General features: G+C 57.1%; 1 protein-coding gene across 4 annotated transcripts; it reads right to left on the bottom strand.

Moving 5' to 3' along the window:
* Window positions 1-32: 32 nt before the first annotated feature.
* On the bottom strand, window positions 33-27,000 carry TJP3 (tight junction protein 3). 4 transcript variants are annotated; one of them, XM_081833517.1, is made up of 21 exons: window positions 26,941-27,000; window positions 15,365-15,421; window positions 15,126-15,235; window positions 14,324-14,426; window positions 13,748-14,075; window positions 12,471-12,574; window positions 11,250-11,409; window positions 10,865-10,973; window positions 9,751-9,809; window positions 9,224-9,290; window positions 8,843-8,999; window positions 8,193-8,301; window positions 7,882-8,119; window positions 7,554-7,765; window positions 5,407-5,502; window positions 2,725-2,795; window positions 2,143-2,353; window positions 1,960-2,060; window positions 1,516-1,779; window positions 640-686; window positions 33-261 (listed from the first exon to the last, which is right to left on the bottom strand). In XM_081833517.1, exons 2-21 carry the CDS (start codon window positions 15,410-15,412, stop codon window positions 159-161), a joined length of 2,697 nt encoding a protein of 898 aa, XP_081689643.1. In that variant the 5' UTR covers window positions 15,413-15,421; window positions 26,941-27,000; the 3' UTR covers window positions 33-158. The 4 variants fall into 4 exon arrangements, with proteins under 4 accessions (XP_081689643.1, XP_081689703.1, XP_081689592.1 ...); XM_081833577.1 differs by lacking the exon at window positions 26,941-27,000 and adding an exon at window positions 19,448-19,645 and having other exon boundaries at window positions 640-682; XM_081833466.1 differs by lacking the exon at window positions 26,941-27,000 and adding an exon at window positions 19,448-19,644.

Raw genomic sequence — 27,000 nt, 5'->3', positions numbered from 1 at the left:
GTGTGCTTCCCAGAAATCTCCAGAAGCCAGTGTTGTGAAAATACTCTATTTATTAAAGACTGGCAGAAGGAAGTGGGGTTCTAGGTTCTGAATGGGAAACCGAGTCCCAGCGCCAGTGGGGAGAAAGGAATATGGGTCAGCTGGCCACCTGGGAGGGGTCACAGGTCAGTAGCCGGACCCCAGTCATAGCCGTCCTCGTCAGAGGACTCCATATCTCGAGCTCGTGTAAACTTCTTCTTCAGGGCCTCCCGCCCGTAGGTCCTGGGGATCAGGAAACAGAGGGGAGGCTGTGGGCGGTGGGGAGGCTTGAACTACCCTTACCTGAGGCTGACTCTGCTAGGCACAATGGGTGTGGACAGCGATGAGCAGGACTGCTCATTTAGGGGTCAGGCCTCATTAACGAACTCCTACACATCCTTCAAAGCCCCATCTCATGTCCTCTCCTTCCGGAAGCTTTCCCAGTCTTCTGAGGAAGCGGGCCCTGACTACATGGGGTGGGATTGGCCCCTCTGCTTTCATCTCGCCCAGAAGGATGGGAGCACATTTAGACATAGCTTGGTTCTAGGTCCCTTCATCCCCTGAGCCTGAGTCCCAGGAAGAGGGCTGAGGGGCTCCAGTCTGGAGTACGGGGGCTCTTACCGCACGCTGTCCTGTCGCCGCTGACCGTGGTGGGGGTGGCTGTCTACCTAGGAGTGGGAGAAAGGAGGTCAGCACTTCCCCCAAAGTAAGATAAACTGGAATGAAGAGCACCCCTGTCCCAACTCCCCACCTTGGCCCAGGCAGTGCTGCCCACGGGTTCTCTCCTAGCCCCACACAGGTCTGCAACTCGTCTCTAATTTTTAGTGAGAAGATATCCTGGGATGGGGGGGAAGGACTTGGCTGAGATCTCCTAGCCTCTCGGCAAAGGAGGAGTTGGGTTTCCCATCTGCAAAATTCCTGAGGGCTGTTCATAAATAAGTTCATATATGGAAAGTGCTCAGGATAGTGCCTGCCCCATAAGCAAGCTGCCATGGACAGTTGAGCAGGTCGGGTACTGCATAACTCCTGGGAGCACATCAGAGATTTGTACATTTTCACATTTAACTAAAGAGGGCCTGGAGGAAGAGGTACCTTTGTCAAATTTATAGAAAGGCACTGTGGGGGCTGAGGCAGCCTCACAAAGAATAAATACTATATAAATACTTGTTTTTGGTAAACACCCAAGTCGTATGGGCTGGGACTTGGGTAAGCGCATTGAGTTTATGGGCTGGGACTTGGGTAAGCGCGTTGAGTTTAAACAACCACCTTGTGACGTCAAGATGTATCTATTCCATAAGGAAACACAGCGCTGGAAACATTTGTTTTAAGTTGTTCAGTGACCCATGCATTCAAATAGCCTAGGTCTGGGTCTGAGATACTGATCTCAGCAGAGAAGCTTCTGTTTGTTGATATCCTGGGGGGAAACAGGTTCACTGCACCGTGTGTCTCAGCCGCATCCCAAGACCCTTGCCAGGGCCACCCCCGTGCCCTGCTCACCTGGGCCCCTCGGGGACCGGAGGCTCTCCCATGATCCCGCGGGCTCTGGGGCTCATCCATGAGCACGGGCTCCGAGGACCGGGCCAGAGCTGGCGCCGGGGGACCCTCGTCCACGTCCGTGTGGGGCCCGCCCTCGCCGTCTGTGTAGCCCTCGCCATCTGTCTCGTAGTCGCTGTTGACCCGGCTGTCACAGCTCAGATCTGCAGAGCTGTCGGCCAGGCCGCGGTGAGGGAGCTCCAGGTTGTCCTCCGAGGAGTTGTCCAGCTGTGGGGCGGGGAGGCCAAGCTGAGCCAAGACCCCCGCCACCAAGCCAGGCCCTGCCTGATCTCAGACCAGATCCGCAACCCAGGACACCGGCCTTTGACCTCAGTCCCAAAACAGGTCAGGACCCTGACCTCAGGCCAAATCTTGACCGCGGACACGCCCCCAGCCCTGACCCGGTACCTGGTCCTCGGCCGTCCAGATGGGCCGGGTCTGCTGCTCGCGGATGATGGCCTTGAGCTCCTCGTACCAACTGTCACTCGTGCCACGCAGGGGGATGGTGGCTGTGGGGAGGGGGCATCAGCACGGCGGAGAGACTCGGCCCAGGCCCCACCGCCGGCCCCGGATCCCCAGCTCCCGGCCCACCCGTGAAGAGGTGTTCGCTGTGCTTCCGTAGCTTCTGGGCTTGCGTGTAGAGGCGGCGGGTGCTGTGGCGGGAGGCGGGCGCCAGCCACTGGCGTAGGGCCTTGAGGGCCGGGCGGCTCTCGGGGGCGCAGAAGACCACGATGGGGTAGTACTGCACGTAGTTGAGGCGTTCGACCGCTGACGGCGTCACGTCCAAGAGCGCGTGCTTGTTCTGGGCCCAGCCCGCAGTGGAGACGGGGGTGGGGGGGGTGGGGGGGGTGGACAGACCGCAGAGACAGAGCAGGAGACGGGTCAAGAGGCAGGTGAAAGATCAGCTGATCAGAGATGCAGGTGAAGGGCCAAGGTCAAGGTGGACCCCAGCCTCGCACCGCGGGCCGGCATGTCGGAGGGGTGGGGGTGGTGGGGGAGGCTGGGATAGCCCAGGGCTCGCCGCTGTGTCCCTCCCAAGCCCCCACATCACAACACCTCCCCGAGGGGCGCCGTGGGAGTCCCTGCTGTGCAGCATGGGGCAAGAACAGGTCGGAGACCTGGGCCTTGGTTTCCCCACCCTTGAAACAGGACCCACAGCAGGGCCCTGCTTACTTTCTCCGCGATCATGCGCACGGTGTCCAGCTTGATGATCTTGGAGGGGCTATCTGTCCTCAACACACTGTCTGTGGAGGGGAGAGAGAACCCGGCAGCTTCAGAAGGGCATCCCCCTGGCCACTCAAATTCAAGCCTCCCTGCCCCTCCCCCGCTCAAGAACCCACCATGGCTCTCCATCGCCCTGCGAGCAATCCTAACAACAGCAGCAGCCCCCCTAGCCATATGCCTGACACTCACTGCACTCAGTCTCCCTGCTGACCGTGGCCTACACTGCTACTGACCCATCAGGCAGATGGGAGACAGCCTCAGGGACATAAGGTCACTGGCTCAGGGTCACAGAGCCAACACGGGGCAGGGTGAGGAGCCTCATTTGGAGTCTGTGTTCCAGACACTGGCTCTCCCAGACTTGACCCCAGCTCGAGGCCTTTGCTCAGACTGTGTCAAAGGAAGCTGCTCTCCCATCCCCCATCTGTCCTCTAGGACTTGAGATAGAGCACTGCTTCCTCTAGGAAGCCCTCTAGTGTAGCCAGGCAGCTGAAGGGGGAGACCCGCCCTGCCCGGGGGGGGCCTAAAAGGAATGGGGGAAACACAACCTTACCTGTTTTTTTATTGTTATAAAACGTGCATAACATAAAATGTACCACCTCAACCGTCCTTTAGCGCACAGCTCAGCGGCATGAAGCACCCTCACACGGTCCTGCGACCACCCCCACCCTCCGTCTCCAGAACGTTCCATCTCCCCACCCCCTGCCCCAGCCCTGGCTCCCACCCTCTCCTTTCTGTCTCTGTGGACGGGACTCCTCTGGGGACCTCCTGGGAGTGGGGTCCTGCGGGATGTGTCCTTCCGGGTCTGGCTCCTCTCACTGAGCCCAGTGTCGTCGGGGTCCCTCCGAGTCATGGCAGGTGTCAGGGTCCCTTCCTTTCTAAGGCTGGATCATGTTCCAGCGTGTGGATGGACCACACTGTGTTTATTCACTGGCCTTGGGTTGTGTCCATGGTTTGGCCGCTGTGGACGATGCTGCTGGGAACGTAGGGGGGCAGATCCCAGTGTGAGCCCTTGCCTTTACTTCTCTTGGGTGTAGATCCAGACACGGACTCGCTGGCTGGGTCAGGTGGTGACTCTGTGTTTAACTTTCTGAGGAGCTGCCAACTGTCCTCCCCAGTGGCTGCCCCCCGCCATTCCCCCAGCCGCGCAGGAGGCCTCCGATTCCCACATCCTCACGGACACTGGCTACGTTCTGTTTGCTTCGTTTGACACTATGGCCCTCTGAACCACACCCAGGGGCCTCCTCCTCCTCCCACCAAGTTCCTGTCCCACAGGCCCTGCGTCCCAGGGTGCTCTTGGAAAAGCCTCCGGAAAGCTGCTGAGCCCCCCGGGGCAGTGAGAAGGCCAAACGGACAAAGGGCCTCACCTCCTGAAACGCTCACACCTTACGTGGGCACGAACACGGTGCCTGGGAGCCCCAGCCGCAAGCCACCGTGCAGGACACATCCGCCGCCTTCCCTCACTCATCCCTCCCACCGAGGACAAGAGACCCCATTTGAGAGGCAAGGAAGGGAGGGCTCAGAGAGGGCAAGCGGCCAGCTCAGGGTCACCCAGCCACACGGAGTAGGAAGGAATTTAGGGACACTGACCCACTGGACTCCCTGGCACTGCCTCGAGCTGACAGATGCCCACCCAGAGGACCCTCCAGCAGCTAGATGAGACGTTGTACCTCCAAAAGCCCCTCCACCCTCCTCTGGGGGCTCCTAACCAAGATCTCGACCCCACGGGGCTTTGAGCTGAGGCTTTATTAAGTGCATCTGCTCTGCAAATAGTGCCCTCTGCTGGAAAGTAGCTACAGGCAATATGTAAATCAGTGGGTGTGGCTGTATCCCAATAAAACTTTATTTGTAGGTGCCGAGATTGGAAGTTCATTATCATTTTTACGGGTCACAGAATTTTTCTTTTAACATCTCTTCAACCATTTAAAACGTGTAACTACGGGGCGCCTGGGTGGCTCAGTGGGTTAAGTGTTCGACTTGTGATTTTGGCTCAGGTTGTGATCTGGGGGTTGTGAGATCGAGCCCCACATGGGGCTCCGCGCTCAGCGGGGAGTCTGCTGGAGGATTTTCTCTCTCACCCTCTGCCCCTCCCCACTCTCGCATGTGCACACACACACACACACTCTCTCTCTATATATAAAAATAAATAGATCTTTAAAAAAAAGTGTAAATACCATTCTTAGTTAGCAGGCTGTATAAAAACTTAGCTGATGGGCCAGATTTGGCCCAGGAGCTTTCATTTGCTGACCCCCTACTCCAGCTTGTTTCTGTAGTGGCTAATTTGGGGTCTCCTCAGGGCAATCATCTTGTTCAGTGCTGTGTCTGTAGCTCAATAAATATCTCTTCAACAAACAAAGGAACAGGTAGCACGTTGGCTGCCTGGCGAGGTGTGTTAAGACGGATTCTGAGGCTCTATCCAGATTAAGAGTGCCAAGACCAATTCAGGACATCTGGCCCCCGGCATTAGAGGGGTGCTGGTGACTCATGTGCCTCATGTTTCCACGGGCTGTTCTAACTCTTCCCACAAACAGCAGCAGCGGCAGCCTGGTCATCAAGCTGCTTTGGCCCCAGAGGTGGGGAAAGGGTTGTCAAATGACTCCCCCCGCCCCCGCCAACAAAGACCTGGGTTCTCACCTGCGATTTCGAACTGGTCAGGCATCTCAGCAGTCAACTTCTGCACCGCAATGTCTGCCACGGGCCCCAGGATCACCACCGGGCGCTTGAAGCTGGCTGAGGGGCAGAGAAACGGCAACAATCAAGGTCCCATTTGCAGCAAAGACTGCTAGATCTAACCAGGCCCATGGCCACCCAGCTAAAGACTACATCTCCCAGCGTCCCCTGCAGGCAAGGACAGCCATGTGACTAGTCCTGGCCAATGGGGTACAAGCAGAGTTGATGCGTGCGGTTCTGCTTGTATCCTCCAGGAAAGGTAGGAGCCCTCTTCACCTTCTTGCCCCTTGCCCCTGGCTGGAATGTGGGTGTTGGCGTGCCATCTTGGACCACAGTAAGGCAGAAAAACAAGATGGGAGGGGACCACCCTTGGCTGTTACTTAAAAAAGGTGTCTTGTCTGTGTCTGCAGGTGTCACATGGGGTCCGATAGAGCAGCTGAACCAGCCAACTCAGTGGTCAGCAAACTACAACCCGGGGGCCACATCCGGCCCACTGCCTGTTTTATAAATAAAGTTTTATTGGAACACAGTCACATCCACTCTTTTACGTACTGTCTCTGGCTGCCTTCCCGCAGAGCTGAGTCCTTCTGAAAGAAACTACCTGGCCCACAAAGACTAAAACAGTTTAGTGTTGGATGGATACACCATTTTAGCCATGAGGAAACGGGCGCAGAGGGCAGGAGGAAAGGGGGTATCTGCTCTTGTTCTCCTCTCCTGAACTCCAGGCCTCTCTCTCTCAAAAGCTCGATACATTCAGATTTCTAAACATTCTTTGGTCAAAATTAAGTTGGCGGCCTTTTATTTTTAAGTCTGTCTCAAAAAATAAAAAATAAATCTTTCTCCTCTCCTGGACGTTGGAGAGGCAACTTTGGAGCAGCTCAGCCCAATCCCATCCCTCCGGCAGGTTTTTTTTTTTTTTTAAAGGCCTCTGCACCTGCCGCGATTCTTTCTCCCCCGAGGCCGTGGGCGAGAGTTTGCTTCCCTTCTGGTTATCTGGATGGGGCCGTCTCCCCACCAGCCCAGTGCTCAGAGGATCTATGATCTATGTGCTGCTTTTGTGTGTATTTATAAATATTTGATTAATTTCTTAAGATTTTTAGCTTTTTAAAATTAATTGTTAAAAATATACATAACAAAATTTACTATTTCACTGTATATTTTAAGGGGTACAATTCAGTGGCATTTAGTACATTCACAGAGCTGTGCAGCCACCACCCCTAGTTTCAGAATATTCTCATCACCCTGAAAAGAAATTTGTCCCCATCAGAAGTCACCCCCTTGTCCCCTCCCCCAGCGCCCGGCCCCCACGAGCCCCCTTCCCGTCCGTGGATGAGCGTGTTCTGGACGTGTCACCCACGTGGACTCACACCCCGTGTGGCCTTCTGTGTCTGGTTCCCTCCCTGAGCGTCGTGGGCTCGGGGTCCGTCCCCGGGGCCACGCGTGTGGGCGCCTCACTCCCATTTGTGGCCTAGGGACGCTCCCGTGTGTTATATCCCTTCATCTGTTGATGAGCATTTGGGTTGTTTCCACATTTGGGCTGTTGTGAATCACACTGCTGTGAACACGCGTGTGCAGGTTTAGGTCTAACACCTGTTCACAGTATGCTTGCTCTCTCCCTCTCTCTCTCTCTCTGTGTCAAATAAGTAAATAAAATCTTAAAAAAATAATAAAATAAAATGTGGCTCGTCTGAACTAAGATGCCCTTTGAGTGCAAAATACACACCAGATTTCGAACACAGTGCACACACAAAAAAGGATGTGGAATATCTCACTGACAACTTATAATTGGATTATCTATTAAAATAATACTTTGGCTACATTAACAAGATAAATTATTTAAATTATCTTTAACCATTTCTTTTTCGAGATTCTATACGTCGTTTGCACATTTCAATTGGAAATAGAAATTAATTTTTAAGGAAAGAAGCCCTTTCCTGTTTCCTTACTTCGGCACCCTACAATAACCAAAAATGGGTATTTTTGGTGGGAGAAGAGAGGTATGGATGGGGGCTTCTGAAGGCTGATGTGGCTGAACACTTGGCCCAGAACTTCCAACAATCTTACGAGCCTCCCCAGCCAACCCCCCCGCCCCCGCCACCCCAGGGACTCACCCTCTCGAAGCACCACGCGTTCATACGGCGGGTAGTGACCCTGCCTGGTCAGAGCGGACAGGTCCTCGCGGCTCTGATGGGTGGTCTTCTTGGCCCCACGCCGAAGGCCCCGCAGCCGCCAGAACTCGGCCCGCGCGCTGGAGCCCGCCGAGGCACCCGGCCCGGCCCCCACGGCGCGCTGGGCCGCCTCCAGGCTGGCCAGCTGCTCCGCCCTGGGGAGAAGGCAGGGGACTGGTCACCGAGGGCGGCAGAAAAGCAGCCCAGAGACGGTGGGCAGCGAGGCCGTGCCCGTCTCCGGCGGGGAAGCCGCGGCCGAGGGGCGGCCCACCTGCTCTGGTTGGGGATGATGCCCCGCTCCTGCTCCCGGAGGTCGCGGCCCATGCGCACGGCCAGCCAGTGGCCCCCGCGGGCGCGGCTCTGCCCAGGGCCGGGGCACAGCGTGTCCAGCACGTGGAAGACGTCTCCGCGGGTGAAGCCCAGGCCCGATGGCGGACTGGCCTCCAGCTCGAAGTGCGTGCGGATGTAGAAGGAGTCGCCCACACGGGACTGCACCATTTTCCGGAAGACTGCGGACAGGGGAGGCTCCGTGAGCACCCAGGCCGCCGCCGGGCCCCGGCCCTCCTGGCCACACACACTCACTGTCCTGCTTCCGCTGTGTTACCAGCTCCACGTCCTCGCCCGGTGGCAGCCCCAGCAGGAACTGCACGGCCTCCTCCCGCGTCAGGTTCCGGAATGGCACGTCATTCACCTGCCGGGAGGGGGGCACGAGATGGGAGGAGGATGGCGGGGACGAGACACGGTGCCGCGCTTGCAGGGGCGAGGGGCTCGGAACAGGGAGGAGACTGAACATGGGTAAGATTGTAGAAGGAGTCTAAGGAGGTGCCGGTTGTGGAGGGAGGCAAGACTCGCCCGGAAGGCACGACCCGGCCGAGGCCGTGGCCCAGACGACGCGGTCAGGACACGGTGGGCGCAGCCGGGACACGAGCGACAAGATTATGATGCTGACACTGATAACAAGCACGAGTCCCGGACAAGGTCATCACTTGGGCAACGAGGTCATGACACCGATAACCGGGATGTGACACGGACAAGGTCGTGACCCAGACAAGCCGTGCCCCAGTCAGCAAGGTCGTGATCCAGCCAACAAGGTCATGACGCAGGCAGGGAGAGGCGTTAAAATGTGCAAATGCCCGTGGTGGCTGTGGGCAGCCCTCGGGGTGGGCACAGGGGAGGACACGCGGGCAGGGAAGACTCGGGTACCACACCCACCGCCCGCTGCCCCGGGTCACCTGCAGAATCTGATCTCCCTCCTGGATGCCCTGCCCGTCGGCCGGGCTGCCCTCCTGCACCCCCGACACGAAGATGCCCACGTCGTTGCCGCCGGCCAGCCGCAGCCCGATGGTGGTGCCCTTGGGGAAGCGGACCACCCTGGAGTCGGGGCTGTACCTGGGAGGCGAGGCAGAGGCGGGGTCAGGCCGGAGGGGGCGGGGAGGGGGCGTGCTGGGCGTCCTTGGGAGAGCCCCCACCCCCTCCGGGCCTCAGTTTCCCAAACAGCCCCACATGGCGGCCGCATCAGCACCCTGGTGCCGGAAGGCAGGACTGTGTGCTAGGGAGGCGGCCCCGGGATGTGCGGGCCTCGGGCCGGCGGGCTGTCTTTCTGGGGGACATACCCACGGTCCTCCACGCTCTGGCTGCTGGACACCCTGTAGATGTCATAGCTGCTTTGCCTCGGGGAGTCTGAAAGGGAACAGCAGTCTCTTTCCCAAGCCCACGGACTGGTCCAGCTGCCACGCCGCTGCCTGATGGCCTCCCTGCCCCGCGGTGCTGTCACCCAGCCCCCCATCCTCCCCAGGGAGCTGTCACTGACCTCTTAGGCCCATAACAGCCTCTGTAGCCCTGCCTGGCACAGCCTCACTGGCTGGGATCAGAAAAACCAGAGGGATGCTCAAGAGTCACCACCCTGGGCGCCTGGGTGGCTCAGTTGGTTAAGCGACTGCCTTCGGCTCAGGTCATGATCCCGGAGTCCCGGGATCGAGTCCCGCATCGGGCTCCCTGCTCAGCAGGAAGCCTGCTTCTCCCTCTGACTCTCCCCCCTCTCATGTGCTCTCTGTCTCTCTCATTCTCTCCGTCTCAAATAAATAAATAAAATCTTTGAAAAAAAAAAAAAAGAGTCACCACCCTTCCGCCACCTGCTCACCTGGTTCCGAGACGGTTCTGGAATCCACCGAATTTTCCCGCCGAAGTAGGGGGCTCTCCCTGGAGGGGAACGGACTTGGGGTGAAGTGGGGATGGACGCTGAGAGTGACTGTTGGAATTCTAACTTCTCTGCACCCAGGTTCAACTCCGGGTTCTGCTCCCTCCTAGCTGTGAGACCGGGGGGCCACTGCCCTCTCTGGGGATGGCTAAGTCAGCCATGTGAGCCAGCTCAGGAGTGGATCATCCACCCCCAAATCCTACAGCCCTTGATGGCGCTTCGGCTGTAACCTGTTAAGATCGCGCTTCAGCAGCGCCCCGCTAAGCCGCCCCGGCTCCGGATTCCCCAGACATTTACTGGTGTTTGGAGCTGCTGGGTTTTAGGGTACTTTGTTACGCAGCCACAGATAACAGACCCCCTACCTCACAGGTGCGGGATGCCGAAGTAGGGTGCCCGTTATCTAATCCCCACGTGTTGGGCACTTGGGTTTTTAGGCACTGAGTTGTGTCCCCTCAAAATTCATCTGCTGAAGTCCTAACCACCCATCTCAGCCCCGATCCCTTGTGACTGCTATCCTTATAAAATGGGGACATTTGGACACAGAGACAGACACGCACAGAGGGGAGATGATGTGAAGGCAGACAGGAGGTGGACACCTACGAGCCCAGGACTGCCAGGGGCTACCGGAAGCTACTGGAAGCTAGGACAGAGCCCCACCCGCGAGCCTCCAGGGGGAGCCGGCCCTGCCCGCGCCCTCATCTGCCGTCCTGAGCCCCCGCCGCCACAGGGCACCGACGCAAGGTCATTGCCTCCTGTCCCCATCTGTCATCATCATCATAAGGAACAAGCACCCATGGCTGGTGTAGCCCCAAGAGAAAATCCCTAATAGGCGCCTTATGCACTTTGAAGTCTGGGATGTGTTGTAAAAATTCAGTTCCTTCTGCTTTAAAGTTGATCCATATCAGGTTTTCCCAGGACCAAGAACCCAGAGCCAGTCCTGGGGGCAGGGAGGACTATGGGTGGACGGGGGACGCCTCTTCCAGGCAGGCCACCAGGTGGAAAAGATATGTCCACGTTCCCCTCCTGCTGGACCATTCTGGCCAATGGGGGTACGTACTCGGAGGAGTTGGTTTGGCTGGCGTCCAAACTGCGTTGCACATGCTGGGGTGGTGGTGGGACGTGGGAGGGCGGCGCCTGAGACAGCTCTGAGCCGAGGTCCGAGATGTCTGCAGGGGAGTGCATGTCCCCTCAGGCCTCCTGCCCACACCTTCCAAACTGGACCCATTTCACAGAGGGAAACATCAAGGCCCCTCCCAGCAAAGGGGCCTAGACTGAGTCAGGCTCAGCCAGGGCCTCCAGCCCTGACTTATTGTGTGGCCTTGGGCAAGTTTCTGTCCCTCTCTGAGCCTCGCCAATCCCCACCAGGCTCTGCCTGGCACTCTCTGCACCGCCCCCCCCCCGCCCTCCATTCAACCCCCAGGGCCTGCCTTCTGGCCCCTCACCATCCAGGAGGGAACTGTCGCTGTCACTGACAGCCGGTGGGATGTTCACCAGGAACTGCCCTCGGTCCCTGAGCACCAGCAGGGTCAGCTTCCCTTCTGACTTCTCGATCAGTCGCCGTGTGTCACTCAGAGACAGATTCTCGCTGGACACACCGTTAATCTAAAAGGGGCCGGGAAGGAAGAGTTAATGCGAGATCGGGGATGCCAGAAATAGATAGCTTGGTGGCGGGGGCGGGGGGGGGGCGGGGACCAGAAGCACACAATCCCCAAGAATTCATAAAGACAGCCATTCTCAAGAGGAAATAATAGAATTGGATTCCTCCTGCTCTGAGGAGACCATGCCCAGAAGTGACTCCTACAAGAATTCCAGAATTGGCCAATTTCCTGAGGGGTGGGGCGAGCACTAGGGGAAAATTAGAAGCAGGTTGAGTCCCCATCTCCCTAGAAGGGGAATTTCTCGGGAGACACTAGGAACAAACATTAGAAACAAGTCTAAGTAGGGGACAGGGAGTAGATAGCCCAAAATACCAGAAGCAGACGATCTGTAGGAGGTACTAGAAACAGACATCTAGAGGTACATCAGAAACATAATTTGGGGAAGAATTTAATGTCCTCTCTGGGCGCTCCGGGAATCCCTATCATTTCCCGGAGGGTGTGTCTGTTTTCATTTACCCTGGGGATTGTGAGTTTGTCATCCCCCCCCCCGCCCCCTCCGCCCACTGAGCTACCTGTTTCTAGTGTCTGCCCCAAACCACTAGAAACAGACAATTCCTCGGGGTCACTAGAAACAGACAATTCCTCGGGGTCACTAGAAACAGATAACTCTGAAGAGGCTCTCAAAGCAATCAACTGGAAATGGTTTGGAAATCAAACACTAGGAATCACTAGAAACTGATTTTCAGGAGAGGAGTCTGGAAAGAAACCAGCTCCGAGACAGAGCCGCGCCTCTAAGCCTGGCCTCTGGACCATCAGCACTGACCAGCTAGGGCAAGTTGTGGAATGAGCACTGTGGGCCAGCGCCCCCGTGTGATTCTGGGGATACTAGAACCCGACGTTTGGAGTGTTAGAGCAGAGGATGGGGGCAGGGGGGATCCTGCGTTGTCCTCTCTAACCTCTGGGAAACAGGCAACACCGCGCAGGCCGATGGTTCCTGCCAGCTCTGCGGACCTTGCTGGTGGCAGGGTCTCCCTGTCTAGCCCCTGACAGGAAGCCTGGGCTCACCTGTAGGATGAGGTCTCCTTCCTGCAGCCCACGGTTCCTGGCGGCCAGGCCCGAATCAGTGATGTGCTTGATGAAGATCTGACTGCCCAGGGTGACCCCGAACTCTGTGGGGGGGAGGAGGGAAACTGAGGCCTGGGCTGCGGGCTCCTGTCAAGCTCAGACTTCTCACCTGCCCTCGACCCTCCTGCCTGCCTTCTGGGCCGCCATCCCGCAGGGAGATCTCAGGCCCGGCTCCCTCCACGCCACCCTGGGGCTGTTCTGACAGAACCCAGGACCCAGGACGTGTGATGTTAGCACAGAAGGTCATGGGCAGGGGCCTGGGAAGGAACAGGGCCCTGGTCCCCACTCCCCAGCGCCCTGCTCACATCACCACACGGATGCTCTTAATGACATCACCGTCAGTGTTCAGGATGTGACTCTTGCTATTAAAATCCCAAGGTGGGGGGCGCCTGGGTGGCTGAGTCGGTTAAGTGTCTGTCTTTGGCTCAGATCATGATCCCGGCATCATGGGATCGAGTCCCCTATCGGGCTCCCTGCTCAGCGGGAAGCCTGCTTCTCCTTCTCCCTGCTCTTGTGCTCTCTGTCTCTCTCCCTCCCAAATAAGTAAATAAAATCTTAAAAAGCAATAATAATAATAAATAAAATTCCAAGGTGGGGACAGATGTCCAGTGCCATTTATCACATCATGTTTAGAATTCTAAGGTCACAGTGCTGCCACTGAATTGAGATGGGGTCAGAGGTCACATCCCTGCTGTTGGGGTCATGAAGGAATCACCAGTATCACGATCCTCTACGGATGTCACAGTGGGTGAGTTTCCCGGGGCTGCTCGAAATTGTCACAAACTTAGTGGCTTTAAAACAATACCAATCTGCAATCTCATAGTTCCGGGCTCGGAAGTCCTAAAACCCCGGCGCGGGCAGGGCTGGTCCCCCCGGGGCCTCCGGGAGACCCGGCTCCGGCCTCTTCCTGGCCCGCGGCCCCCCCTCCGTCCTCACCGCCAGCGGCGCGGGGTCTGCCCGTCTCCGGGACTCCCACCCTCTGCCTCCCCCTCGTGAGGGCCTTGTGAGGACGCCGGGGCCCCCCGGGAACCCAGGGTCACCCCCTCTGCCGCGTGAGGGGACGCGTCCCAGGTCCGGAGGGGCCAGGACGGGGACACCGTGGGGGCCTTTATTCTGCTGACCACCCGCCACACGGGACGGGGGTCAGGGCAGTGGCGACCCCCGTCTGCGGGAACGCTGAGCCCACCGCCAACAGCACGCCCCAGCCGCCGGTTCACCTTCGCTCTCTCGCCTCCGCACCAGCACGGACTTCACGGGCCTCATCCGCACATCCTGCCGCGGCAGCCGCTTAAAGCCAGACACCAGGGCCAGCCCCTTGGCCTCAGAGCTACCACCGGGGGGGCTCCTGCGCCCATGGCTGCCGGCCCGGCTCCGGCGGCCCGCCCTCGGCCGGCGGGAGCGCTCGCCCCAGGAGCGGCCGGAGCCACTGGATGTGTCCCCTTCGTAGCCCTGGCCGTGGTCGGCCTCGTCGGAGTCCTGATGTCCCCGGCCAGAGGGGCTGGCCTTGGTGGCAGGCAGCTGGATTTTCCGCGGACGCTTCACCGTCTGTTAGGGGAGGAAGGGAGGGCCGGCTCAAGGCTTTGCCCACCCACTGGCCCGTCCTGGGGGACCCTGGCCCCTCTCTGGGCCTCAGCGTCCAAGCTGTGAGATGGGGACAAGATTCCACTTGCTTGTAGACGCTTACGCTCAGGCTGCCCATGAGCTGCAGGACCAGGTGGGCCTCAGCGGGGGGCTGGGGGGGCAGAGGTGCCCCCTGCACCAGGGGCTGCCCCTCCCACCCGACCCCCACTCACAATGTTGGCCAACTTGGTGCAGGTCTTGAGTATCTGAATGGCAAAGGTGGAGGTGACACTCTCCATGGAGACCCCATTCACCATGACGATGTGGTCCCCTGTCCTGAGGGAGGAGGCTGGGTCTCAGGGAGGAGGCCTCACCTTGCACTTTGGGGCGGGCACCCCCAGTTCTACAAGGCCTGGTTCTAACTGACTGGTGTCCCATGTCTCACAAAGACATTTATCCTTCTGGGCCTCAGTTTCCTCATCTGTAAAATGGGGGCCAATCGTGGATGCTACTGTAATAATAAAATGCAGCCACAGAACAGAAGCTGTGGCTATAACAGGTGTCTCCATACTCCTCATTTCTTCTGTCCATCCCCTCTTTCTGCTATTCTCCCCCTCTTTTCCCGTCTGGGTTTCAACATCTCTCTCTCTGAAGCTGTTCCTTGATTCCAGGCTGAGCCAGATCACCCGTCAGCCACTCAGGTCCCAGAACCATTTCCCCCCAACATAACTCCCAGGAAGGAGCCTCCTGCCCCCAACGGCTCAGAACACTGGGTTTCCTTCCCTCCAGCCAAAACAGGTTTCCCAGTCTTTTCATTCCAGGAATGCCGTGGGGCCACTATGACCCCGAGACCTACATCGGAGGACCAGAAATTGCCTTGGGGAGAGGGAGGGCCACATCACCAACTCCGTCCTGCTACCAGCTCCAAGCCCTGTGTTGGCAGGGCTGGAAGGCGCCAGGCACTTTCCTGGCTCCTAGCTTTGGCCCGCACAGGTCCCTCCTCTCGGCCAGCAACCCTGCTGCCTCAATACGCACAGCAGTCTGCCCTCCGCTGGTCCCCCAGGCACCACATCAGAGACAACCACGGATCCACTGGGCCGGTCTCGGCCACCAGAGATTGCAATGCCGAAGCCTCGCCGGGGGTCCTAGGAGAGGATGAGACATAGGTTGAGCTTCTGCTTCCCATGGGGACAAAGGTTCTCCCGTCCTGTTGAGCAGCCCAGGATCAAGAAGACATTCTTGTTGGCAACCACGCGGGGAGAGGGAGGCCTCACCTTGCAGAGCGTGGCCGTGTGCTGTTCCCAAATGGTCATCTCCTCCATGTCCAACACCTGACAGGAGGGAATGGAAGGTGGGCGTGAGGCCATGGCAGGTCCACTGGAGCACTCAGGGATCCCCTGCCCTGGGTGAGGAGCCCGGCTGTGACACTCGCATGGTCCAAGCCTGTGGGCAAGTGGCTACCTCTCTGGAGACCTCAGCTTTTGTATCTGCAAAGTGGATTTATGTCAGGGGTTCTCAGGTAGGGACCATTCTGCCCCCCAGAGGACACTTGGCAACGTCTGGAGGCATCAAGCCTCCAGTAGTCCTCACAACTGGGAGTGTTCCTGGCACCAGGTAAGTGGGGGCCAGGGGTGCTGCTCAAACCCCCACAGAGCAGGGCAGCCCCACACAGAGAACAATCTGGGCCCAAATGTTCATATGGCAAAGCTGAGACCCTAGGTTAAGTGAACCAAACTGGTAAGAGCAGAGAAAAGGCAAGTGCCTGGGGGGGATGGGGGGGATCAGTGCCTCAAGGGATCCATGCCTGAGGAGGTCAAGCCTGGGGGGAGGGAAAATCAGATCCGGAGGGCAGAGATTTTTGTTTGTCTTGTTCTCAATGGAGTCCTGATTCATAGCAGGGATTCAACAGCTGTTTATGGAAGGAAGGAAGGAAGGAAGGAAGGAAGGAAGGAAGGAAGGAAGGAAGGAAGGGCTTTCCTTGTGCCGAGCGCTTTCCATGCACTATCTCATTTAATCTACTCATTGAAGGGAGATTCTATTATCCCCATGTCACAGAGGAGGAAACTGAGGCACAGAGAGGCAAAGTCACCTGCCAAGCCAACAGAGCTGACGGAGGTGGCGGGTGGGGAATGTGGAAATACCAGATTATTTTCAGGCCCCTGCTATAGATGCGAGTGCAAGGCCACACTCCAGGACACCCACCCTGCTAGAGGGAAGGCAGAGACGAGGAGCCCACCCCCCAAAAAACTCGGTGGCCCTATTTCCCTGGGGGGCCTGGTAGAAAGGACGCCCCTCCCCAGCCCGGCACCGCAGGTGGGTGATTCCCCCAGCAGAAAACCCTGCGCCGGCAGCCCCAGTGTCTTTTCTTTTTTTCTTTTTCTTTTTCTTTATTTATTTTTTAAATTTTATTTATTTATTCATGAGAGACAGAGAGAGAGAGAGAGAGAGAGAGGCAGAGGGAGAAGCAGGCTCCCAAGGAGCAGGGAGCCCGATGCGGGACTCGATCCCAGGACCCTGAGATCATGACCTGAGCCGAAGGTAGACGCTTAACCATCTGAGCCACCCAGGCGCCCTTTTTTTTTTTTTAATTTTTTTTATTTTTTAATTTTATTTATTTATTCATGAGAGACAGAGAGAGAGAGAGAGAGAGGCAGAGGGAGAAGCAGGCTCCCAAGGAGCAGGGAGCCCCAGTGCCTTTTCTTAATGGTTCCCGGGAGAGCGGCATTCCTGGCTCCCAGGGAGTGGGGAGGGGGGCGGGGAGAGAGGAACAAAGCCCGGGGCGGGGCCTCCCGGGCACTCCGGGCTCTGCAGTTACCAGGGAGCTGAGAGGACAAGTCTCACAACCAAGACTCAAACCCCTTGGCTGGCGGTGCTGGTGCTTCTCCCAGCCTCAGCTCCCCCTCCTGTAAAATGGGTTGCCCCCATCCCCGCTGCCTGGTCTTTCGGGGTAGAGGTGCCGGAGTGGGGCAAGGAGGAGCCACGGGCCAAAGGCAGAAAGAGCCTGGGCAGAGAGGCTTCCAGAGACGCGGCAGCTGTCCTGAGGGGAGAATACAGACTTTCCTCCTTTGCACATGGATAAGAAAACACCGCTCCGTAGTGGGCTGCCGAGTGCTTTCCGCACACCCACTCGTTCAATCCTGAGGGGCCCTAGGATGTGGCACCACTTATTCCTACCTTAAGGGAGGAGAAAGGAAGGCCCAAAGAGGCCCAATACCTTGCCTGAGGTCACACAGCAAATGGGGGACACAGGCAGCCGGTCCCACACCCTCACTCCTCACTGCAGGGCCACAGCAGCCTTCTGCTTAATTCTTGTTTTTTTCCTTCTGAGACTTATTTTTCAAAATAGAATCTTTTTACTTGGCTTTAATTTTACGCTTTGAATCAGGAAATGGCCTCCAGAATTCTGATTTCCTGGTCTTATTTTAAGAAACAGCCCCAGGGAACAAGGGCCCCCAGGGGGACAGGAGCAGGTGACCCAGGCTTGTCCGGCCTTGGGTAGGTAGGTTGGTTCGTAGGTTCGCCTCCTCAGCTGTCAGAGGCCTTGACTAAAACCCAGGGGGCCAAGCCTAACCCCACTGCGCCCCTCAGCCCAGTTCACCTCCACAGATTTCCCCGACAGACCGCTGTGCCTAACACACACTCCCAGGATTTGTGCACAGCTAGCCCTTGCCACTCGGGGTCTCAGCTCGAAAGCTGCCTCCTCAGGGAGCCCACCTTGGCTAGCCAAATTTCCCTGGCTCCCTATCACTCTTCCGTGTTTTATTGTGTTTTCTCATGGCATCCAAACCATCTTAAAATATCCTGTGTAATCACCAGTTTGCAAGTTTCTGGTCTTTCCTCCGGGCCGTGAAGGCTGGGTGAGGCTGTCTCTGCGCTCTGGTGATGGCCACTGGCACCTCCTGGGCCCTGCGATTAGCCTCCACTCCAAGCCTTAGCACATGCTGTATGTACTCTCTGGGCAAACTCCTATTCATCCTTCACAGCCCCAGTGCCATTGTCTCTTCCTCCAGGAAATGAGTCTTCAATGGCCCCATACACACATCTCACATCCCTAATTATTGGAATCTGGGATGTCTCCCATACACCCCTCTAGTCTGGGGCCTGCTGGTGGGAAGGGCTGGGGGCCCTGGGACCCCCGCATAGTCCCCACAGGACCAGCAGGGAGACAGAGTTTGGGGAATGGGTGAATGGTGACATAAAAAGTATATTCAGCCAGGAAATCAACCGGTGTGTCCAGAATTGCTAGACCCCTCAGCCAGCAGCCCATCCAGGTGAGCTCTGAGGGGGCGGGGCCTGCACCTGCTTCCCCACCTGGAGCCCCAGGCCGGTGACAAACAACGAGGAGAGGAGGAGTCGCCCAGAGGGGGCAGGTCAGGTGGTACCAAGTCACACAACCCCAGACACTAGGCTCAGGGACTGCAGTCCTCTCTCCCCCTCCCCGCCCCTACCTCTGGGAACAAAGGCGCCCGGGGAGGCGGGAAAGGGGGCCACAAATAGGCCACTTGGGGAGGGAATTCTGGAAGCTGTTCCCCGCAGCCAGGAAGAAAGCTGGCGGGAACCTGAACTGCCCGGCCTTAGGGCTCTGGCAGTGTGGTCTGGGGGGGAGCCACATTCCCCCTACAGCCTCAGTTTACCACCACCACCACCCCGCCCCTCCGCCCGGCGCTATCGGTGATTGTGAGTCAGCTCAAGCTCCATCCCTGGGGGGTAAGGTCCCCCAAATAGAGACACGGAGATCCCCTCCCTCCCAGCAGGTTTGCTCTGGCGTAAAAGGGGCTCTCGACTCCTATCTCTGCTGCCCCTGTATACAGTAGGCACCCAGTACATGGTGGTTCCTTCTCCAGCAGCCTCGTCGGGTTCACCAAAGCCACCCCAGCCCACAAAAGAAGTCACTGAGGCCGTTCCACAGTTGCTCAAGCCTAACTCCGCGGAACACCCCAGGAGCCAGGCGTAAACATCTTTACAGGGCACCTAATACGTGCCAAGCGCTTAAAAACACATTTTCCTCTTAGAATCCTCCCTACACCCTTCTTTAAAATGAAGATCACCAATTTTATAGGCGAGGTACGGAGAGGCTTGATTCACTGGCCCGAAGTTATACAGAAAAGGCATGATTTGAACCCAGGTCTACCGGGTAACGGAGGCAGACCTTGGGGCAGAGAAAGACCCCAGAGACAGTTTTTGGAGACCAGCGGGCGCGAACTCCCCTCGCTGCGCAGCCTCGGGCTAGCCACCCTTCTCCTCTGGGCCTCAATTTCCCCATCTGTACTCTGGGGTGATCTGGGGTCCTGGGTCCAGGTCGCAAGCCCCACTCCAGCTAGATCCCCTCCCCCTCCCGCCCTCTGCGGGCTACTCGCCTGGAATGTCACCGCCATGGTCCACCCCCGGGGCTCTCCAGCGCCCCTGCCCCTGGGGGGCCTGGAAACGGTCAATCGGTCCCCACCTTGGGGTGAGGGAGGAGGCTGAGGATGCTGGCGGCAGAGAGTGCCCAGCCCTCGCCCTCCTCCAGCCCGCTCCGCGGCTCCCGGCTGCACCTGCCCCTCTTCCTCCTCCTTGTCCCCTACCGGCCCCGCCCCCGCCCCGACACGCCTTCGGGACGTCGCGGAGGCCGCCTTCGCCCCTAATCGCAGGATCCAGGCGCTGGGGTGGAAATACCAGGCCGGGTTTTCCACTCAGCTGAGCACTTGCCGGCCGTCGGGGAGGGAGACCGGCCAGACAGGGCTGCAGTGAAGACCTGGGAGGAATTCCGGCTGCGTGTCTGAACGGAGCCTGCCATTCAACATCCTGGACCGGGCCCCTTTCGAGGTTCAGTCGGGACATCTATTGCAACAGGAGCAAGGTGAGTGCCAGAGACCTCCAGGACAGAGCGCTAGCCGTTCTCGGGGCACCCCACCTCCGGGAGGTTTACCCCTATTACATAGAGGGGAAACTGAGGCCTGGTGAGGTCTGAGGCACGGACTTCCTGATGGACGCAGGTGTGCGGCTACCGCACCCAGGCCTGGTCCTAAGGCGGAGCTGCTGAGAGAGGAAATTCTTCAGGCTCCTGAGAGCAAAGGTCAGGCTTCCTCCCGAGCCTCGGAAGGTGAGGTCTGAGAATGACGGACCAGGGCAGGAAGACGTTTCGGGGGGTGGGGGAGTGGGGAGGGTGGGGGGTGTTGAGTGAGGGAGGAATCACCTGGACGGTCGGGGCAGACTGTGGCTACACCCACACATTCCTTACTGCTGTATAGACCCTGACGCCCAACTCTTCCTGAGCTGCACCTCATGCCAAGGTTGAAAAGGCAAATCTGGGCATAGACACCCCTTCCCAGCCTCATCCACTCAATTCTGGCAAAGAGGAATCCCACCCACGCTGTGGCACAGAAAGGTAGACAAGAAACGAGGAAACTGGAGGGTCAGGAAATGCTTCCTGGAAGAGGGAGCATTGCAGCTAGGGTTTTGAAGTTTGGGTAAGAGTTTGCCAAGTGAGCAAGGCAGACAATATAATAAAAATCTTTGAGGCCCCCCCAGAATTGACTTCTTACCCCTCCCCACTGCAGTTCTCCCAAAAACACAAGTCAGCAGAGCCCAGTCAGCCAGCATGGGCCCCTCAAGTATCTCCAAAGGTCCCCAAGACAGTAAGCCTTTGCAGAAACCCCTCTGAGGACCCACTCAAAACCTCAGGGCTGGAGGGGAGAGCTCAGCTTTTTCCCAATATGATCTTTGGCCACCAGCAGGTGGTGTGCAAAACCATTTTAGGTGGAAAAGGCCAAACTTTTTTTTTTTTTTTAAATAGCTGTGTATTTGTTTTAATGAGTCATAGGAAAACATAAATAAGCTCCCCACTGACAAGCATCCGTGGATGTTCGTGGCTATGAGTACTCGGGAGTGGCCCGTATGTGGGGAGCATCCTGAGCTCCTGCTCAGACCTCAACACCATTGTCTATGGACTAAACTGGTTGAATTTGCGGTAATGAGGCTCCTGGCTCACGTTTATTGAGTGTTTGCTTTGCTGCAGTTACACATAATGAGATCCACGTGTCCGTTTGGCAGCTGAGTTGAGGGGCAAGCCTGACTGGTAAGAGCTGGATTTGGCCCCCAATTTGGCTCTGTTTGACCCCACACCCCTCACTTTATACGAGTGTTTCTCACTGTAGGGGAATTTGCCCATGAGGGATGCTTGGAGATGCCTGGAGACATTTTGTGTTGTCGAAACAGACTGGTGCTCCTGGAGTCAAGTAGGTGGAAACCAAGGGTGCTGCTCATCACTCCACAGTGCCCAGGACTGTTCCCCACAAGGAATGACCTGGCTGAGGATGTTAATAGCACTGAGGTAGAGAAACCCCACTCTAGGCCACTCTCAGAAGGGGGGCAACCACCCCAAGACACATGGTCTTCTTCCAGCCACCCAACATTCTGCCCTCATGTATTCGTGCCCTACTCAAGAACTCTCAATGGCTCCCTAGTAACCATCAGACAATCCTGTGCTCAAATGCAGGTTGTTTTATTTTTTAAAGTAAGCTTCGCACCCAAGGTGGGGCCTGAACCCACGACCCCGAGATCAAGAGTCCCAGGCTCCACCAACCCAGCCAGCAAATGCAGGGTTTTGAAAAAAGGTGTGGCCGGTGCTGCCCCATAGGCCAGAGGAGCTGGCTTTAAGCCCACTATTCCAGCCACCCCCCAGCCGGATCACTTTAAGGAAATAAAAATCTGCTTTTCATCAGTCTACTTCATTCATGCCCTCATTGTTTTTATTCAGTCATTAACGCAACAAAAATGTCTCAAGCCCCTACTATGCGCCAAGTACCTAAGCGGGAACCCGGCGGAACTGACTTCCCATCTGAAATTCCAGTGCCAAATTCAACCAGGAGGGGGAAGTGCGGGCATGGCATGAGGGAGTGGGGAAGGTGGGGTCGAGGAAGTACCCCTGAGATGACCCTGCTCCATCTTTCTGAGTGCCTAGGGGGAAACTGAGGCCCAGAGAGAGAGCCAGGGCTGGACTGAGGCCCCCGAGAGTGTTGGTGGCCACAGGAGGGGTGAAAGCCTGGGGGTGGGGCTCATGTAGGGGGCTTGGGGCCCTGGGTATACCCAGGACTGATGAGACAGACCCAGGAGAGCCAGACAGTAATTGAATCGTCACATAACATAAAGAAAAAGTACTACCTAGACTTCTGAGAGCATCGGCAGGGAGACACCACAGGGGTTGGGGATTCAGGGAGGGCTTCCCTGAGGAATGGCACTCAAAATAAGAACTGAGTTTAGTGGGAGTGACCTAGGTGAGAGGGATCCAAGCCGAGGAACAATTAGACCTAAAGGAGATGAGGGAGGAGCCATGGAGAGATCTAGGTGTTCCAGGCAGAGGGCACAGCCTGTGCAAAGGCCCTGGGGCAGGACCAGGCCTGGCAGGTTGGAGGAACAGCCAGGAGGCCTGTGTGACTGGAGCAGAGTGGGCGAGGAGAGAGGGAGGAGGGAAGGGCAGGAAGAAGAACGAGGGGTTGGGGGGCCAAGGGGAGAACTTGGGCTTTTACCCCCAGGGAGGTGGGAGCCCTGGAGGGCCCTCGGCAGAGGGGGACCCTGATTTGGGTGCTCGCAGGCTCCCCCTGGTGGCCACTGAGGGAAGGACGGACGGTGAGGGGGTTAAGGCAGAAGCAGGGGGACCAGGGAGGTCAAACCTGGAGGCCCTGCCAGGTCTGGCTTTAAAACAAACAAACAAACAAACATTTCATTTTGGAATCATTTAAAATTGACAGAAAAGTTGTGGATACAATTCAGAGTCCCCACATGACCCTCACCTTGTCTCCTCCAACACTAACATTTTCCACAACTGCGGTATTTTGTCAGAACTAAGACACCAACATCCTACATCACCATGAACCGAACTGCAGACTGTCCATGCGCGCGCCTACACATACACCAAGAACACTGACATGAATTTACAGATAGACCGTGAGCTGGACAATAACCACAGGGCAATAACCAACAGTCTCCGTAGGACAAAATTCATTTGCATTTCTATGGACCGGAATCATCTGCCATGCTACCGGTTTCCTCTAATTTACAGGGCTGTGAAATAGTTCAGAGGCAAGAAGCACAGATAGTTTTAGAGGGTACCCCAAAGCCTGGCATTGATCAGATAGTCAATCACTATACAAATGCTAAGGAGCTATTGAATGTTCTTGAGCTAGGGTCGCAGCTTTTTTTTTTTTAAAGATTTATTTATTTATTTATTTATTTATTTGAGAGAGAGAGAGAGAAAGAGCGCACAAGCAGGCAAAGTAGCAGGGAGAGGGAGAGGGAGAAGCAGGCTCCCCCCGAGCAGGGAGCACGATGCGGGTCTCAGTCCCAGGATCCTGGGATCATGACCTGAGCTGAAGCAGACGCTTAAACAACTGAGCCACTCAGGCGCCCCAGGTCGCAGCTTATTAACTGCACATTTATTTATGGGACTATTTTTGGAAGATCTCTTCTCCCTGCTGGTCTGCGAGCTCTACCCAAGCACCTAGAACAGTGTCTGGTATGCAGTAAGTGCTTAATGAGTGAATAAATAGCTCCTGGGGAGCCACCTAAGATTCTGAACAGAGGAGAAAGACCGTGCTGTGTGCCCTGGGAGGACACATTCCAGGTGCGGCGGGACCAGCCACAGAACACATAAGGATTGGCAACGTGGGGGTGTGGGGGAGCTTTAATGAGGGCCCAATGAGGGGAGCTGGCCTGGGGTACAGGTCCAGAGGCCAGGCTGATAACAGGGACTGTAAGCGAAGGTGGCAGGAGTCTCGGTCCTACCCCCAGCTGTTGCACAGAAAGACAGAACCTTGATATAAACAGCTTCGTGGGGACCCCCTCCAGCCTTGGGAACACCATAAAATCACCTTCATTTTTCCCCACTGGGGCCTCGACTCCCTCCTGCCCTGGAGTGGAGAAGGAAAGGAAGCAAAAGGAGCGCCCAGGCCAACCTTCCACGCACCTGCTCCACGCCACGCCGCTGCTTCTACTTTTGAAGCTTCCCCATGATACTGCTCAGAAGTTGGAACCAGGTCCCCATCTTATACAAATGAGGAAACTGAGGCAAGAAGAGGGAGGGCTCTGCTCTTCCCCTGCAGCAGAGCTCCCTCCCAGAACTCCGGCTTCCTCCCGTCTGATGGTGGGGGTACCTTCTGCAAGTCCCCCTCCAGCTGCCGCCCACACTGCAAGCTTCTAGAAGAGTCTACGTGCCCCGCCTCAACTTCCTTCCCCCCTACACCACAGTGCTCTCCTTAAGATGCCCCGGGACCCCCCAGTGTTGCCCTGGGACATCCCTCCACCCTCCTGTGCATGCTAGGCGCCTGCGGCACCCGAATCTGCCCCTCCTACCCTCTCCCCTCCCCATCCAGTCATGAGGAAAGCATCAGACAAACGCAGAACAAGGCGCTTTCTGCAAAAGCCCTGACCATCTCCTCCAGGTGGTGAAGGTCAAGGAACAAGGTCACAGCCCGGAGGAAGCAGAGGAGACCTGACAGCTGAATGGGCTGTGCGGTCCTAGATGGGGCCCCAGGCAGAAAAGGCGACTCGTAGGCTCTGAATATGGTCTGCAGCTCAGCTCAGGGTGTTGGTATCAGTCCTGACCATACACCGCGGTGGGGGAAAATGTTAATGTCGGAGGACACCCCGTGAGGATCATATGAGGATTCTCTGAATTGTATCTACAACTTTCCCGTCAATTTTAGATGATTCAAAATAAAATGTTTGTTCTAAAGCCACACTTGCAGGGCCTCCTTGGTTGGCCTCCCCTGTCCCCCTGCTCCTGCCCTCACCCCAGAGTCTGTCCTCCCCACAGCAGCCACCAGAGGGCGCCCGTGAGCACCTGAGTCAGGTCCCGCCCTCCTCTGCCCACAGCCCTTCAGGGCTCCCACCTCCCTGGGTCAAAGCCAAATCCTTGGTGTGGGCCCCAAGGCCCTGCAGGACCTGCCCCTGTCCCCTCCCTGCCCTCCCCTCCTCCCTCTCTACCCCTCTCCCACTCTGCTCCAGCCACATGGGCCTCTTGGCTGTTCCTCCAACACGCCAGGCCCAGTCCTGCCCCAGGACCTTTGTACGGGCTGTGCCGTCAGCCTGGAATGCTCATTCCCCAAATAGTCACTTCCTTCATGTCTCCTCAGATGTCACCTTCTCAGCAAGCTGCCCTGATCTTTCTACTGAAGGTTGTAAAATACCTCTTTGCCCATTTCACTCCTGTCCCTGTTGCTCTTCCACATTTTCCCCCGCTGTGAGACTGACCAGTCTTTAACCCCGGGTACAATTTCCTTCCTTCTTATATCTCCTGTTTCTTGAATGTCTTCCTCTACCAAAACTCAAGCCCACAGGAGCAGGGATCTTCGTTGGTCTGGTTCCCTGCTGAATCACCAAGGCCCGGAAGGACACCCAGCACACAGTAGGCGCTCCTTAATTCAAGTTCACTCCTTGGGCAGCCCCTCCTCCCAGCGGCGTCTCCGGCTAAGCTCAGCCCATTCCAAAGGGTGTCAGGCTCCTCCCTGAGCAAACACTGCCCGTCTGGCACGAGGCCAGGCTGAAGGAGGAAGAACAGGAACCCAAACTGGCCTCAGCAGACTTTCGCCAGAACTCGGGGACATGCAGAAGCCCTGCACCATGGAGGAAGGACTTTTACAAGATGCTGAGCCCAGAGTGTTGGGTGGGGGTGGGCAGGGGCAGTCCCCAGACCTCCTGCTCTCCTATCTGCCTGACATCCCTACTTTACTGTGCAGCTCTAGGCAAGTAGCTGCCCCTCTCTGAGCCCGAGTGCAACTTCTGTCTAACAGGAAGGCGGATGGGACATTGCAACCAGCTTGTCATTCTGAGTTCTGGTTTGGGGTGGGACCGTTTACCCCAACGCCCCATGACTGAGATTTGATTACTCACACCCTCCTTTGCTGCTCTCAGCCGCCCTGGGTCATGCTGACTCGAATTGTACCCATTTTACAGAGTGGAAAATTGAGGTTTTGATAGGCAAAGTGGCTGGCACCTAGATCTATCTGACTCCGTGGGTTTTCTCTCCAAATCCCAGGCAGGTGGGATCCGACAGTCAAGATATATCCCCTTCCAACCCCACAGACTCCAGATTTGAAGTCTCTCCACTCCCTGGGAGTGACCCCCAATTCCAGACCAGCTATATACCCCAAGACTCATATGCCTGTGCCTCCCTGGCCCCAGAGGGCCGTCTCCGTCCCAGACAAAGAGACTTGAGGTGCAATCGGACACCTGGCTGGCCAGGAAGCTCTCTTTGTCTTGCACTTTGGGAAGCAAACGACCCAGAAAAAACTCTTTCCACCCCAGCCTGTCCTCTGTAGGTTCTGGGTTTCCTTTGCCCTGGGGACCATCCAGCACCTTGCCCACAGGATGCTCTGCACACCGCCCCCCCGTCTTACTTTCCTCCATTGGCAAGTTTTAGTCAGAGAAGGAACAAGTGAGATAAGCCCAGCGGGACCCCTCCCCGGCACCCTGCAGGTCCCAGCAGTGGGCGGAGGTGGGTGCCACTGCCTGGAAACTTTGGGAGTCTCTTCAGAAGCTCCAGGAGGAGCTCCCTTGCCTGCCACCTCCCTACCCGGGCCTCCCCTGCTCGGTTTTGGGGGATCAGAGACCAGCCGGTGACTCCTCTGCCTCCCTGGCACCACCTGGGCCAACAATGATCCTTTTAAGTCTCTGGCTCTGGCGTCCTGGGCAGGTTGCCAGGGGGTGATAACTGCCAGCCAGATAATCCCTTAGAAACTATGTCAAATGCCCACGCAGAGTGTCAGTTTCCTGCTTTCCGGGCAGTAGAGGGGAGGTGATGGGGGTCCCAGGACCCTGTGGCCAGGGAGCTCGGTCTGAGCAGAGCAGGGTGGGGGGGAGGGTGTGTGCTTACCTGTCTAGGAGGCGGGGTGGCCTCTGGGCAGGCGGCAGGAGCCAGGGCTTGGGTGCCCGC

This window comes from Leptonychotes weddellii, chromosome 1, assembly GCF_054177405.1.
Source record: "Leptonychotes weddellii isolate Sample4059 chromosome 1, ASM5417740v2, whole genome shotgun sequence".
Lineage (NCBI taxonomy): Eukaryota > Metazoa > Chordata > Mammalia > Carnivora > Phocidae > Leptonychotes > Leptonychotes weddellii.
Note: the sequence above shows the minus strand (reverse complement) of the source record. Positions and strands in the feature narration are given on the sequence as shown.

Excerpts from the sequence above, each read along its gene's own strand:
- TJP3 (XM_081833466.1), bottom strand. Across the intron at positions 9,810-10,864 it reads AGCCAAACCAACTCCTCCGA|GGAGAGCCCCCTACTTCGGC; the intron begins GTACGTACCCCC and ends GTTCCCCTCCAG. Across the intron at positions 2,796-5,406 it reads TGACCAGTTCGAAATCGCAG|ACAGTGTGTTGAGGACAGAT; the intron begins GTGAGAACCCAG and ends TCCCCTCCACAG.